Source organism: Hyperolius riggenbachi, chromosome 2, assembly GCF_040937935.1.
Source record: "Hyperolius riggenbachi isolate aHypRig1 chromosome 2, aHypRig1.pri, whole genome shotgun sequence".
In the NCBI taxonomy this organism is placed as follows: domain Eukaryota; kingdom Metazoa; phylum Chordata; class Amphibia; order Anura; family Hyperoliidae; genus Hyperolius; species Hyperolius riggenbachi.
In genome coordinates, this window is record NC_090647.1 from 273,160,016 (window position 1) to 273,174,345 (window position 14,330).

The 14,330-nt window shown below is 50.5% G+C and overlaps 1 protein-coding gene across 3 annotated transcripts in view; it reads right to left on the bottom strand.

Annotated features, from left to right (window-relative positions):
- Nucleotides 1-14,330, bottom strand: part of LOC137546355 (uroplakin-3b-like protein 1) — a 162,952-nt gene that overhangs the window by 6,332 nt on the left and 142,290 nt on the right. For all 3 annotated transcript variants that reach the window (XM_068268697.1, XM_068268696.1, XM_068268698.1), the window contains exon 5: nt 128-254. In XM_068268697.1, coding sequence (XP_068124798.1) covers nt 128-254 — 127 coding nt within the window. The remainder of the gene's footprint in view (nt 1-127; nt 255-14,330) is intronic.

Below are 14,330 nucleotides of genomic sequence, written 5' to 3' on the forward strand. Positions count from 1 at the left end.
TCGGGAGCGGTTCTTTAGCGCGGACGTTGAATCAACGTCCGGTCAGAACGGTACCACCACCTGCCGGACGTTGATTCAACCTACGGTGGTCCCCAATATCAACAAAGGCAAGAAGAAATGTATTTACCTGCCGAGGACAAGTGCGGCTATGAGACAAGCCAATAAAATAGCCAAAAGGACTGAGAGAATGACAACAATTACGATCATTGCAGCACTGCGCCTGAAAGTGCCATTGGGAACACCACATGATGAACCTAAAGGAAAAGAAAGCAAGTGGAATTAAATTGTTTTAAAAGGCACTTGTGGGACTCGTAGTGTAAAAGGAACAATTAACAGAACGACCTTAACTTCTTTTCCTCTTTTACTGTAATTTCTGTATGAAATGTACTATTGTTCATGTCTGTGAATCGCGATAGCCCAAAAAGTTTTTATTTGCCAATTAGCTCCACTGTAGGAGGTAGAAAGATGAGGCTAGCAAAGCAAAGCTTGCAGCATCTGATCTATTTATTGTGCAGCTGTGCTAGTTGCTCAGTGATTTGCTAATCATAACTTCTGCCTCCTGGGTGGGGTTAGTTGGAAAATATTGTATATTTTATTTCCTCACTTTTGAGAACCAAGCAGAAAACTTTCTTACCTTGGAGGTATAATAATGAGTCGCCTGGAAACTCCACCAAGTATCGTTAATTCTTACCTTTTTATCTGTCACCTAGGGAATGTGTGCACAGGTTACAGAATGCCAATTGACATGCTGCTATTTTCTGATCTGGACGTGGTGTTTTCCACAGCACAAAAATAGTCTTTTAGTGCGCACATGAATCTTGCAACATCTGCTCTGAGCTCCCCTATTCAAATGCCATTCATGTGCCATTTTGTCGCATACTTGTAAGTTTTCCTAATCTTGTAAATAATATATTTCTCTCCGTGGTTGAGAGCCACTTTAGCAAGCCTCTAGGCTGATGGAGCAATGCTCAAAGTAGAGTCACAGAGTGAATGGGGTGAGTGGGGAGAACAATGTCCTTGGCCAGAGCTTGGCCGAATTGATCCTCCGGGAGGATAGCTCGTCAATGCGCCAAGGAGGATTGGGGTGGCTGTACACATGCTAGATTCTTGGTAGAGGTGGTCATTATTGGCCATCTCAGTCAAGTTCAATCCAGCGTGTGTATATAGCTTAAGACAGTAGCGTTCCTACCTAAGGGCGCAGGGGGGCGGGGCGCACTGGGTACCAGTCAGCCAGGGGGGTGTCGCCACGACCCCCCTACACCTGACTAAGGAGGGGAAGAGCAGCGCTAGGAGGAGGGGTGACAGCAGGGATAGCGGCGGGGAGGGGGAAATATCCCCCCCTCCTTCACCTGGGTCCCCTCCTTCTGCCTCTCTTCTCCCCCCAAAAATGCAGGCAGCGGGCGGGTGGCAGTGGGCAGCGAGCAGGCGAGCGCGGAGTATACTCACGTTACTTCCGCGTATCAGCCTGGAACGCTGCGTCACCGTCACGTGCCTCGCAGTAGAGGCACGTGACGGCGACGCAGCGTTCCAGGCTGATACGCGGAAGTAACGTGAGTATACTCCGCGCTCGCCTGCTCGCTGCCCACTGCCACCGGCCCGCTGCCCGCATTTTGGGGGGGAGAAGAGAGGCAGAAGGAGGGGGACCCAGGTGAGGGAGGGGGGGATATTTCCCCCTCCCCGCCGCTATCCCTGCTGTTACCCCTCCCTCTAGCTACACGGGGGGGGGGAGCACTTTACTACCTAAACTGGGGGCCACTATACTAGCTGGGGGCCACTATACTGGAGGCAGCTAAACGGGGGGGGGCACTATACTAGCTACACTGGGGGCATCTATGGGGGCCACTATATTACCTATACTGGGGGGGGGGCACCATACCAGCTACAATGGAGGCAACTATACTATCTAAACTGTGGGCCACTATACTAGCTATACTGGGGCAACTATGGGGGCCACTATACTAGCTATACTGGAGGGCAGCTCTACGGGGGCCACTATACAAACTACACTGGGGGCAGCAACACTACCTACATTGGGGGCAGCAGCTATGCTGCCTATCCTGAGGGCAACTATACTAGCTATATTGGGGCAACTATACTACCTTCACTGGGGGCAACTAGCTACCTATACTGGGGGCAGTGGCGGCACGGGGGGGGGGGTGTGTGCTTTGGGTGCTGAAGTGTGTGCTTTGGGTGCTGAAGCACCCCTTAAAATTCTCCAAGCACCCCCCAGCGTGAACTGACTTTCGGCATCTAATAGACGCCGTATCAGTTCACCGCAGCGGCAGAGCAGGGCTATAGTAAAATGTCCGAAGCCCTGCTCTGGAGACTTTGGGAGTTGCTGGCTGCAGAGGATCGTGGGAGCTGCGCACTGGACGGAGGCCGGAACAGGAGCTCTGCTGCAGGTGAGTAAATGTTTTTTCTTTTTCTTTTTAATTTATATTAGCAGCCAGGGGTAGCGTTTATGTTCTGGCCAGGTCTGCTACACGATTGAAGTGTTTTCTGGACAGGTCTGCCACACGATTGCATGTATTTTCTGGGCAAATCTGCCGACATGATTGAACGTATTCTCTGGGCAAATCTGCAGACATGATTGAACGTATTCTCTGGGCAAATCTGCCGACATGATTGAACGTATTCTCTGGGCAAATCTGCCGACATGATTGAACGTATTCTCTGGGCAAATCTGCCGACATGATTGCATGTATTTTCTGGGCAAATCTGCCGACATGATTGCATGTATTTTCTGGGCAAATCTGCCGACATGATTGAACGTATTCTCTGGGCAAATCTGCAGACATGATTGAACGTATTCTCTGGGCAAATCTGCCGACATGATTGAACGTATTCTCTGGGCAAATCTGCCGACATGATTGAACGTATTCTCTGGGCAAATCTGCCGACATGATTGAACGTATTCTCTGGGCAAATCTGCCGACATGATTGAACGTATTCTCTGGGCAAATCTGCCGACATGATTGCATGTATTTTCTGGGCAAATCTGCCGACATGATTGCATGTATTTTCTGGGCAAATCTGCCGACATGATTGAACGTATTCTCTGGGCAAATCTGCAGACATGATTGAACGTATTCTCTGGGCAAATCTGCAGACATGATTGAACGTATTCTCTGGGCAAATCTGCACACATTACGTGTATTTTCACCCGGGTTCACGGCAAATTACAGTTAGCTCCGCCCTCATCCGGTCATGGCCACGCCCATTTTTTTGCATGTTATAGCGCCACCCATTTTTTGCCCCTTTACCTTTTTTTTGGGGGGGGGGGGGTGTCTTATAATACCCAGCACCGGGTGTCAAATGCCCTAGGTACGCCACTGGCTTAAGACTTTGGATAGAGGGGCATTAAATTGTGAGCCTCTTGTAGAGAAAGCGCAATGTGAATCGTTCAGTGAAATGTGTTTGCGCTATATGCACATAACATGTACAGTAAATATCAATTTCTTTACCAGGCTTTATTGGCTCCTATCTCCTAATCCTGGTGACGGGCCGGCACTACATATTACTGTGTGAGGTTGCACTAAGGGTGTGTGTTGTACGTACGTTACACCCTATATTGTGCATTCTTTCGGCTGTTTCTCCCCCTTACATGTTGATGGGCTCATGAATGGGGAGGATTGAAGTGGAAGTGTGATTTTACTGATTGACTGGAGCGCAGGAGAGTATTTCGTCTGTTGTGAAAAACCAACATACCTTTCAGGCATTTGTCCCCCTCGTGATCTCAAAGCAAATGGTTTATTATCACAAATATAATCAGAAATATCAAATTTTATTAGAGCAAAAAACGAAAAAAATTTAAATCTGAAAAACCCAAACTTGAACCCACAGACCACCCCATACAAAACCCTCATAAAAACATACAATCCCCCCTATATTCCCACACTGCAACTGTCGCCCACAGCTAAACTGCCTGTAACATATCTATTATAGACCGGGGGTCCCCAATCTAATAGAAAAAATAGAGTTCAATCCTTTCAAAGCAATTGCTTGCAGTGGTATAAAGAAGTTACTCTGGGATTTGGCCCCTAAGGATCTTCAGATGTATGAATACCAGGCTGTTTGTAGGCTGGGACTGATCTATAAATGTGTGGCTGTGAGTGGGCCGATAGTAGAAGATTTGTACCTGGTTGCTGAACATCAAGAAACGGCTTTGTGCAATTGGTTGATACAGGGCTGTGATTTGGCCATTCTTTGAAGACACATAACTATCTGCTCAACTTCTATGACGCAGTGGTATTAAGCAACTATTTATGCAAAATCAGGAGTAACTTCTTTATACCAGTGTTTCTCAACATTTTATTAGCATGTACCCCTTTTAAAACCCTGTACTCACCAACAACCACTAGCATAATAAACATGATCACAAGTACCCCTTGACAAATATATATTTAATCGTAGAACATGATTATTGGTTCTAAACAATTTCCAAGCATTTTTCTATTGCTTTTTATTTAGCTAAAACATTAATTTGGTGTTGTTTAAATAAGATTTATCTTTTTCTAAAACTCTAAATTTGTTATTCTTGGTTAAGTATATCAAGCCAGAGTATCCCCTGGAACCATCAGAAGTACCCCCTGCGTAGTGTTGGGCGAACAGTGTTCGCCACTGTTCGGGTTCTGCAGAACATCACCCTGTTCGGGTGATGTTCGAGTTCGGCCGAACACCTGATGGTGTTCGGCCAAACCGTTCGGCCACATGGCCGAACTAAGAGCGCATGGCCGAACGTTCCCCGAACGTTCGGCTAGCGCTGTGATTGGCCGAACGGGTCACGTGGTTCAGACCCGAACGCGCTCTGATTGGCCGAACTGTCACGTGGTTCGGGTAAATAAATACCCGAACCACGTCATATTTCCGCCATTTGTCTGTGGGTTTAGCTTTGGGTAGGCAGGCAGGGTAGTTCGCGCTCCAGCCACGCTAGCCAGGGTCCCCCCAGTCATTGTGTCGCTGCTGGGAATAGTAGTACACCGCTCGCTCAGCATTCTGTTTACTGCCACTCTGTGTACCTCGCTCAGCCACACTATATAGCATTCTGTTTACTGTTCTGTGTCTGCTGGGAATAGTAGTACACAGCTCGCTCAGCCACACTATATAGCATTCTGTTTACTGCCACTCTGTGTACCTCGCTCAGCCACACTATATAGCATTCTGTTTACTGTTCTGTGTCTGCTGGGAATAGTAGTACACCGCTCGCTCAGCCACACTATATAGCATTCTGTTTACTGCCACTCTGTGTACCTCGCTCAGCCACACTATATAGCATTCTGTTTACTGTTCTGTGTCTGCTGGGAATAGTAGTACACCGCTCGCTCAGCCACACTATATAGCATTCTGTTTACTGCCACTCTGTGTACCTCGCTCAGCCACACTATATAGCATTCTGTTTACTGTTCTGTGTCTGCTGGGAATAGTAGTACACCGCTCGCTCAGCCACACTATATAGCATTCTGTTTACTGCCACTCTGTGTCTGCTGGGAATAGTAGTACACCGCTCACCCGCCACTGTATAGCATTGTGCGCTGTGTCGCTGCTGGGAATAGTGGTACACCGCTCACCCGCCACTGTATAGCATTGTGCTCTGTGTCGCTGCTGGGAATAGTGGTACACCGCTCACCCGCCACTGTATAGCATTGTGCTCTGTGTCGCTGCTGGGAATAGTGGTACACCGCTCAGCCACACTATATAGCATTCTGTTTACTGTTCTGTGTCTGCTGGGAATAGTAGTACACCGCTCGCTCAGCCACACTATATAGCATTCTGTTTACTGCCACTCTGTGTACCTCGCTCAGCCACACTATATAGCATTCTGTTTACTGCCACTCTGTGTCTTCTGGGAATAGTAGTACACCGCTCACCCGCCACTGTATAGCATTGTGCTCTGTGTCGCTGCTGGGAATAGTGGTACACCGCTTACCCGCCACTGTATAGCATTGTGCTCTGTGTCGCTGCTGGGAATAGTGGTACACCGCTCACCCGCCATTGTATAGCATTGTGCTCTGTGTCGCTGCTGGGAATAGTGGTACACCGCTCACCTGCCACTGTATAGCATTGTGCTGTGTGTCGCTGCTGGGAATAGTGGTACACCGCTCAGCCACACTATATAGCATTCTGTTTACTGTTCTGTGTCTGCTGGGAATAGTAGTACACCGCTCGCTCAGCCACACTATATAGCATTCTGTTTACTGCCACTCTGTGTACCTCGCTCAGCCACACTATATAGCATTCTGTTTACTGCCACTCTGTGTCTTCTGGGAATAGTAGTACACCGCTCACCCGCCACTGTATAGCATTGTGCTCTGTGTCGCTGCTGGGAATAGTGGTACACCGCTCACCCGCCACTGTATAGCATTGTGCTCTGTGTCGCTGCTGGGAATAGTGGTACACCGCTCACCCGCCATTGTATAGCATTGTGCTCTGTGTCGCTGCTGGGAATAGTGGTACACCGCTCACCTGCCACTGTATAGCATTGTGCTGTGTGTCGCTGCTGGGAATAGTGGTACACCGCTCAGCCACACTATATAGCATTCTGTTTACTGTTCTGTGTCTGCTGGGAATAGTAGTACACCGCTCGCTCAGCCACACTATATAGCATTCTGTTTACTGCCACTCTGTGTACCTCGCTCAGCCACACTATATAGCATTCTGTTTACTGCCACTCTGTGTCTTCTGGGAATAGTAGTACACCGCTCACCCGCCACTGTATGGCATTGTGCTCTGTGTCGCTGCTGGGAATAGTGGTACACCGCTCACCCGCCATTGTATAGCATTGTGCTCTGTGTCGCTGCTGGGAATAGTGGTACACCGCTCACCTGCCACTGTATAGCATTGTGCTGTGTGTCGCTGCTGGGAATAGTGGTACACCGCTCAGCCACACTATATAGCATTCTGTTTACTGTTCTGTGTCTGCTGGGAATAGTAGTACACCGCTCGCTCAGCCACACTATATAGCATTCTGTTTACTGCCACTCTGTGTACCTCGCTCAGCCACACTATATAGCATTCTGTTTACTGCCACTCTGTGTCTTCTGGGAATAGTAGTACACCGCTCACCCGCCACTGTATAGCATTGTGCTCTGTGTCGCTGCTGGGAATAGTGGTACACCGCTCACCCGCCACTGTATAGCATTGTGCTCTGTGTCGCTGCTGGGAATAGTGGTACTGTATAGCATTTCTGTACTGCCACTTTACTGCTGCCAGTCAGCGTGTACTGTAAGGATAAGTGAAATGAGGAAGAAATCCGGTGAAAGAGGGAGGGGCAAGGGAAGAGGTGTTTCCCCTGACGGTTCACGTACAGGCCACAGGGGAGCACCCAAGAAAACCCACTCAATACCGCCCATGTTGTCCAGGACAACAACCCTCACAAATCCAAAAGAACAGGACCAGATAATTACTTGGATGACCTCTCAAGCGTCCAGCAGTGGGTTAAGCAGCACCAGCACATCACGCACGAGGTCCGAGTCCTCAGCCAGTTACAAGGAGCCAGTGGGCACAAAGCTGACACAACCGGCAGCGACACCACGCACACAACTGCCAGATAACCAGTCCGATGAATTACCTCAGGACACAATGGGGTATTCGCAGGAGCTATTCCCAGCCCAACAAACTTCCACCTTTCAAAGGTCAATGGAGGAACAGCCAGAAATGTTGTGCCCGGATTCACAACCATTAACTGTGGGAAATGCACCACGCACTGAAATACAAGGCGAGTCCGAGGAGGACTCGGAAACCCAAATCCCAGAGCAAGTTGGGCAGGAGGGGTTGCAATTGCAGGAGGTCGGCCGACAAGATCTGGAAGACGACGTTGGAGTGAGCTGTGCAGAGGTTGTTCTGGGGAGCTCTACTCCACGGCGGCGGCCCCCCACAATGACATATGACGAGTTTGAGGAGATGGAAGAGGAGGGTATGGACAATGTGGACAGAGACCCAGATTTTGTTTGTGAACGAGAACATCGCCGTCGTAGCAGCAGCACAGATGAGTCTGTTGAAGAACCCACTGCTGCACGAGTTCGCCTTGTGCCACAAGGTAGGCGGCGCGCAATTTCAGGCACCACAAGCGTGGAAGTTCAAGTGAGAGGCAAAAGAGGAGCAAACAGAAATCGCCAGCAAGGCAGGTGCTCCAAAGTCTGGGCTTTCTTTGAAGACTGCACTGAGGATGTTACCATGGCGATTTGCAAGGTGTGCAAGACCCGCCTGAGCAGGGGGAAAAGTATTAACAACCTCTCCACCACCAGCATGAGCCGCCACATGCTATCCAAACATCCCACTCTGTAGGCAAACTCGGCAGGACAGGGTACCAGCAACACTGCCTCCCTTGGGTTCACCAGACTCACCACCAGACCCGCCTCAGCAGCAGCGGTAGCCCAGCCATTGCGTGGTTCACAACATTCACAAACATCAGACGACGCTGACACTGTCACTTTCCGGAGTAGTGCTCTTGAGGTCTCCCAGTCTTCATCAAACACAACAACCAACAGCCCTTCCGTGTGCAGCGCTACGGTTCAGTTGTCTGTGTCGGAGATGTTTGAGCGCAAGAGGAAATTGCCAGCAAATGACCCCCGGGCTGTGGCAGTAACAGCCAGCATAGCCAAGCTTCTGGCCTGCGAAATGCTGCCATATCGAGTGGTGGAGACAAACAGCTTCAAGGGCATGATGTCAGTGGCCATCCCACGTTACGTGGTTCCCAGCCGCTACCACTTTGCGCGCTCTGCAGTGCCTGAGTTGCATGAGCACGTGGTCAGCAAAATAACCCGAAGCTTGAAGAATGCCGTTGCCTGCAAGGTTCACCTCACCACTGACACCTGGACGAGTGCGTTCGGCCAGGGTCGATACATCTCCCTTACCGCGCACTGGGTGAACCTTGTGGAGCCTGGCAGCGATTCCTCACCTGCTACGGCGCGGGTGTTGCCCACGCCGCAAACAGCTGCACCGCCGTCCCTCCCACTGGATAACAACAGCAGCACCTACCTCTCTGACTCCTTCTCCTCCAACGCATCTCAAAGCTGTACCTCATCCGGAAACGCTAACCCAGCAGCAGTAGGATCGTGGAAGCAGTGCAGCACAGCTGTTGGCATGCGTCAGCAAGCGTTGCTGAAGCTGATCTGCCTTGGGGATAAGCAGCACACAGGGGAGGAAATTTGGAAGGGAATAAAAGAACAGACGGATTTGTGGCTGGCACCGCTGGACCTGAAACCGGGCATGGTTGTGTGTGATAATGGGAGTAATCTCATTCGCGCTTTAAGGTTGGCTAAGCTGACACACATCCCTTGCCTGGCGCACGTGATGAACCTAGTAGTTCAGCGGTTCCTGAGGACATACCCAGGCGTGGCCGATCTTCTGTTGAAGGTGCGTCGAGTGGCCAAACATTGTAGAAATTCCAGTACTGCTTCGGGGGCACTCGCCAAGATGCAGGAGCGCTTCAATCTCCCCCACCATCGCTTGCTGTGTGATGTCCCTACGCGCTGGAATTCTACGCTGCACATGCTAGCCCGCTTTTGTGAGCAGAAGAGTGCAGTGGTCCAGTACATGACGGCGCAGTACCGAGGCGCATCCGGACAGCTGCCAAGCTTCTGTGGATCCGATTGGGCCAACATGTTGGACCTCTGCCAAGTCCTCCAAAATTTTGAGCAATCCACGTTGCTTGTGAGCAGTGACAACTCTTCAGTCAGCATTACCATACCACTGCTGTATTTACTGAAGAGGTCAATGTTGAAAATCAAGGAAACAGCTGTCATGATGCAACTGGGGGAATCTGAAGGAGAAAACGATCAGCATGATGGTACCAACATCAGGCCATCCGCCTCAGGGAACGCTGGCCCCAGCAGCTATGACGAAGAAGAGGAGGAGGAACAGCTGGAGTTGGAGCAGGAATTTCATGCCACCACTGACGAGGGCCAGAGCGGTGCACGTTGGACTTCCACAATTCAGCGCGAATGGTCATCAGAAGCAGACCAGGAGGAAGGTGACGACTATGATGCATCACAACAACTATCACAACGCTCACAAGAGGATGATGAGGATTCTGGTAGGACTCTGGCACACATGGCTCAATTCATGCTAGACTGCATTGAACGTGACCCACGCATTGTGCGCATTTTGGACAACACCAATTACTGGGTTTATACCCTTCTGGATCCACGGTACAAACACAATGTTCCAAAACTGCTTGAAGAAAGAGTCAGACAGGTCAAAATGGAAGAATACCAGCAGGCCCTTGTGGAGACTTTAGAGAGGAGATTGACATCCTCCCCCTCCTCTAGCCAGTTGTACGCCTACAGACTGACTTCCGCAAACCCAGGACGACCAGGAGGGCAGCAAACAACGCAAGCCGCAACTGGTGCCCAAAAGGGAATGGTATTGGCAGTGTCCTTGTAGTGGGAAAATTTTCTGACACCCATGCAGCAGCAGCCCACTGAACAGCAAGCGTGCAGATCCACCTCCAACACCGATCGCCTGGAGAAGATGGTCAAGGACTACATGTCAGATGACGTAGCTGTGTCGAACAATCCATCTGCACCCTTCAACTATTGGGTATCGAAGCTAGACACCTGGCACGAACTGGCAATGTACGCAATAGAGGTGCTGGCTTGCCCGGCAGCCAGCGTTATGTCGGAACGCTGTTTCAGTGCTGCCGGAGGCATCGTCACAGATCGGCGTATCCGCCTCTCCACAGAAAATGCAGACCGTCTGACTCAAATTAAAATGAATCAATCCTGGATTGGAAATGACTACGCAACACTCCAGGACCCCAACCAAGTAACATGACCAATGAACATCTGGGATGGTGTAGCGTTTCCGGGCCCTGTTTATTGAACCTCTCATCTGTATTACATTTATGACTACATGGCGGCAAAAAGCATTGCTGCTATATCCGCACGCTTTTTGTCCTCATGCAAGGCCTGGGTTGTTGTGTCTCACAAAGCGTGGCCTTCTCCTCCTGCGCCTCCTCCTGTTCCATCACGTCTGCTGCTGCTGGGTTAGCGTTGCCGCGTGGTCCCTGTTTATTGAACCACTTATCTTTATTACATTTATGACTGCATGGCGGTACAAAGCATGCTATCCGCACGCTTCTTGTCCTCATGCAAGGCCTGGGTTGTTGTGTCTCACAAAGCGTGGCCTTCTCCTCCTGCGCCTCCTCCTGTTCCATCACGTCTGCTGCTGCTGGGTTAGCGTTGCCGCGTGGTCCCTGCTTATTGAACCACTTATCTTTATTACATTTATGACTGCATGGCGGTACAAAGCATGCTATCCGCACGCTTCTTGTCCTCATGCAAGGCCTGGGTTGTTGTGTCTCACAAAGCGTGGCCTTCTCCTCCTGCGCCTCCTCCTGTTCCATCACGTCTGCTGCTGCTGGGTTAGCGTTGCCGCGTGGTCCCTGTTTATTGAACCACTTATCTTTATTACATTTATGACTGCATGGCGGTACAAAGCATGCTATCCACACGCTTCTTGTCCTCATGCAAGGCCTGGGTTGTTGTGTCTCACAAAGCGTGGCCTTCTCCTCCTGCGCCTCCTCCTGTTCCATCACGTCTGCTGCTGCTGGGTTAGCGTTGCCGCGTGGTCCCTGTTTATTGAACCACTTATCTTTATTACATTTATGACTGCATGGCGGTACAAAGCATGCTATCCGCACGCTTCTTGTCCTCATGCAAGGCCTGGGTTGTTGTGTCTCACAAAGCGTGGCCTTCTCCTCCTGCGCCTCCTCCTGTTCCATCACGTCTGCTGCTGCTGGGTTAGCGTTGCCGCGTGGTCCCTGTTTATTGAACCACTTATCTTTATTACATTTATGACTGCATGGCGGTACAAAGCATGCTATCCGCACGCTTCTTGTCCTCATGCAAGGCCTGGGTTGTTGTGTCTCACAAAGCGTGGCCTTCTCCTCCTGCGCCTCCTCCTGTTCCATCACGTCTGCTGCTGCTGGGTTAGCGTTGCCGCGTGGTCCCTGTTTATTGAACCACTTATCTTTATTACATTTATGACTGCATGGCGGTACAAAGCATGCTATCCGCACGCTTCTTGTCCTCATGCAAGGCCTGGGTTGTTGTGTCTCACAAAGCGTGGCCTTCTCCTCCTGCGCCTCCTCCTGTTCCATCACGTCTGATGCTGCTGGGTTAGCGTTGCCGCGTGGTCCCTGTTTATTGAACCACTTATCTTTATTACATTTATGACTGCATGGCGGTACAAAGCATGCTATCCGCACGCTTCTTGTCCTCATGCAAGGCCTGGGTTGTTGTGTCTCACAAAGCGTGGCCTTCTCCTCCTGCGTCTCCTCCTGTTCCATCACGTCTGCTGCTGCTGGGTTAGCGTTGCCGCGTGGTCCCTGTTTATTGAACCACTTATCTTTATTACATTTATGACTGCATGGCGGTACAAAGCATGCTATCCGCACGCTTCTTGTCCTCATGCAAGGCCTGGGTTGTTGTGTCTCACAAAGCGTGGCCTTCTCCTCCTGCGCCTCCTCCTGTTCCATCACGTCTGCTGCTGCTGGGTTAGCGTTGCCGCGTGGTCCCTGTTTATTGAACCACTTATCTTTATTACATTTATGACTGCATGGCGGTACAAAGCATGCTATCCGCACGCTTCTTGTCCTCATGCAAGGCCTGCGTTGTTGTGTCTCACAAAGCGTGGCCTTCTCCTCCTGCGCCTCCTCCTGCTCCATCACGTCTGCTGCTGCTGGGTTAGCGTTGCCGCGTGGTCCCTGTTTATTGAACCACTTATCTTTATTACATTTATGACTGCATGGCGGTACAAAGCATGCTATCCGCACGCTTCTTGTCCTCATGCAAGGCCTGGGTTGTTGTGTCTCACAAAGCGTGGCCTTCTCCTCCTGCGCCTCCTCCTGTTCCATCACGTCTGCTGCTGCTGGGTTAGCGTTGCCGTGTGGTCCCTGTTTATTGAACCACTTATCTTTATTACATTTATGACTGCATGGCGGTACAAAGCATGCTATCCGCACGCTTCTTGTCCTCATGCAAGGCCTGCGTTGTTGTGTCTCACAAAGCGTGGCCTTCTCCTCCTGCGCCTCCTCCTGCTCCATCACGTCTGCTGCTGCTGGGTTAGCGTTGCCGCGTGGTCCCTGTTTATTGAACCACTTATCTTTATTACATTTATGACTGCATGGCGGTACAAAGCATGCTATCCGCACGCTTCTTGTCCTCATGCAAGGCCTGGGTTGTTGTGTCTCACAAAGCGTGGCCTTCTCCTCCTGCGCCTCCTCCTGTTCCATCACGTCTGCTGCTGCTGGGTTAGCGTTGCCGCGTGGTCCCTGTTTATTGAACCACTTATCTTTATTACATTTATGACTGCATGGCGGTACAAAGCATGCTATCCGCACGCTTCTTGTCCTCATGCAAGGCCTGGGTTGTTGTGTCTCACAAAGCGTGGCCTTCTCCTCCTGCGCCTCCTCCTGTTCCATCACATCTGCTGCTGCTGGGTTAGCGTTGCCGCGTGGTCCCTGTTTATTGAACCACTTATCTTTATTACATTTATGACTGCATGGCGGTACAAAGCATGCTATCCACACGCTTCTTGTCCTCATGCAAGGCCTGGGTTGTTGTGTCTCACAAAGCGTGGCCTTCTCCTCCTGCGCCTCCTCCTGTTCCATCACGTGTGCTGCTGCTGGGTTAGCGTTGCCGCGTGGTCCCTGTTTATTGAACCACTTATCTTTATTACATTTATGACTGCATGGCGGTACAAAGCATGCTATCCGCACGCTTCTTGTCCTCATGCAAGGCCTGGGTTGTTGTGTCTCACAAAGCGTGGCCTTCTCCTCCTGCGCCTCCTCCTGTTCCATCACGTCTGCTGCTGCTGGGTTAGCGTTGCCGCGTGGTCCCTGTTTATTGAACCACTTATCTTTATTACATTTATGACTGCATGGCGGTACAAAGCATGCTATCCGCACGCTTCTTGTCCTCATGCAAGGCCTGGGTTGTTGTGTCTCACAAAGCGTGGCCTTCTCCTCCTGCGCCTCCTCCTGTTCCATCACGTCTGCTGCTGCTGGGTTAGCGTTGCCGCGTGGTCCCTGTTTATTGAACCACTTATCTTTATTACATTTATGACTGCATGGCGGTACAAAGCATGCTATCCGCACGCTTCTTGTCCTCATGCAAGGCCTGGGTTGTTGTGTCTCACAAAGCGTGGCCTTCTCCTCCTGCGCCTCCTCCTGTTCCATCACGTCTGCTGCTGCTGGGTTAGCGTTGCCGCGTGGTCCCTGTTTATTGAACCACTTATCTTTATTACATTTATGACTGCATGGCGGTACAAAGCATGCTATCCGCACGCTTCTTGTCCTCATGCAAGGCTTGGGTTGTTGTGTCTCACAA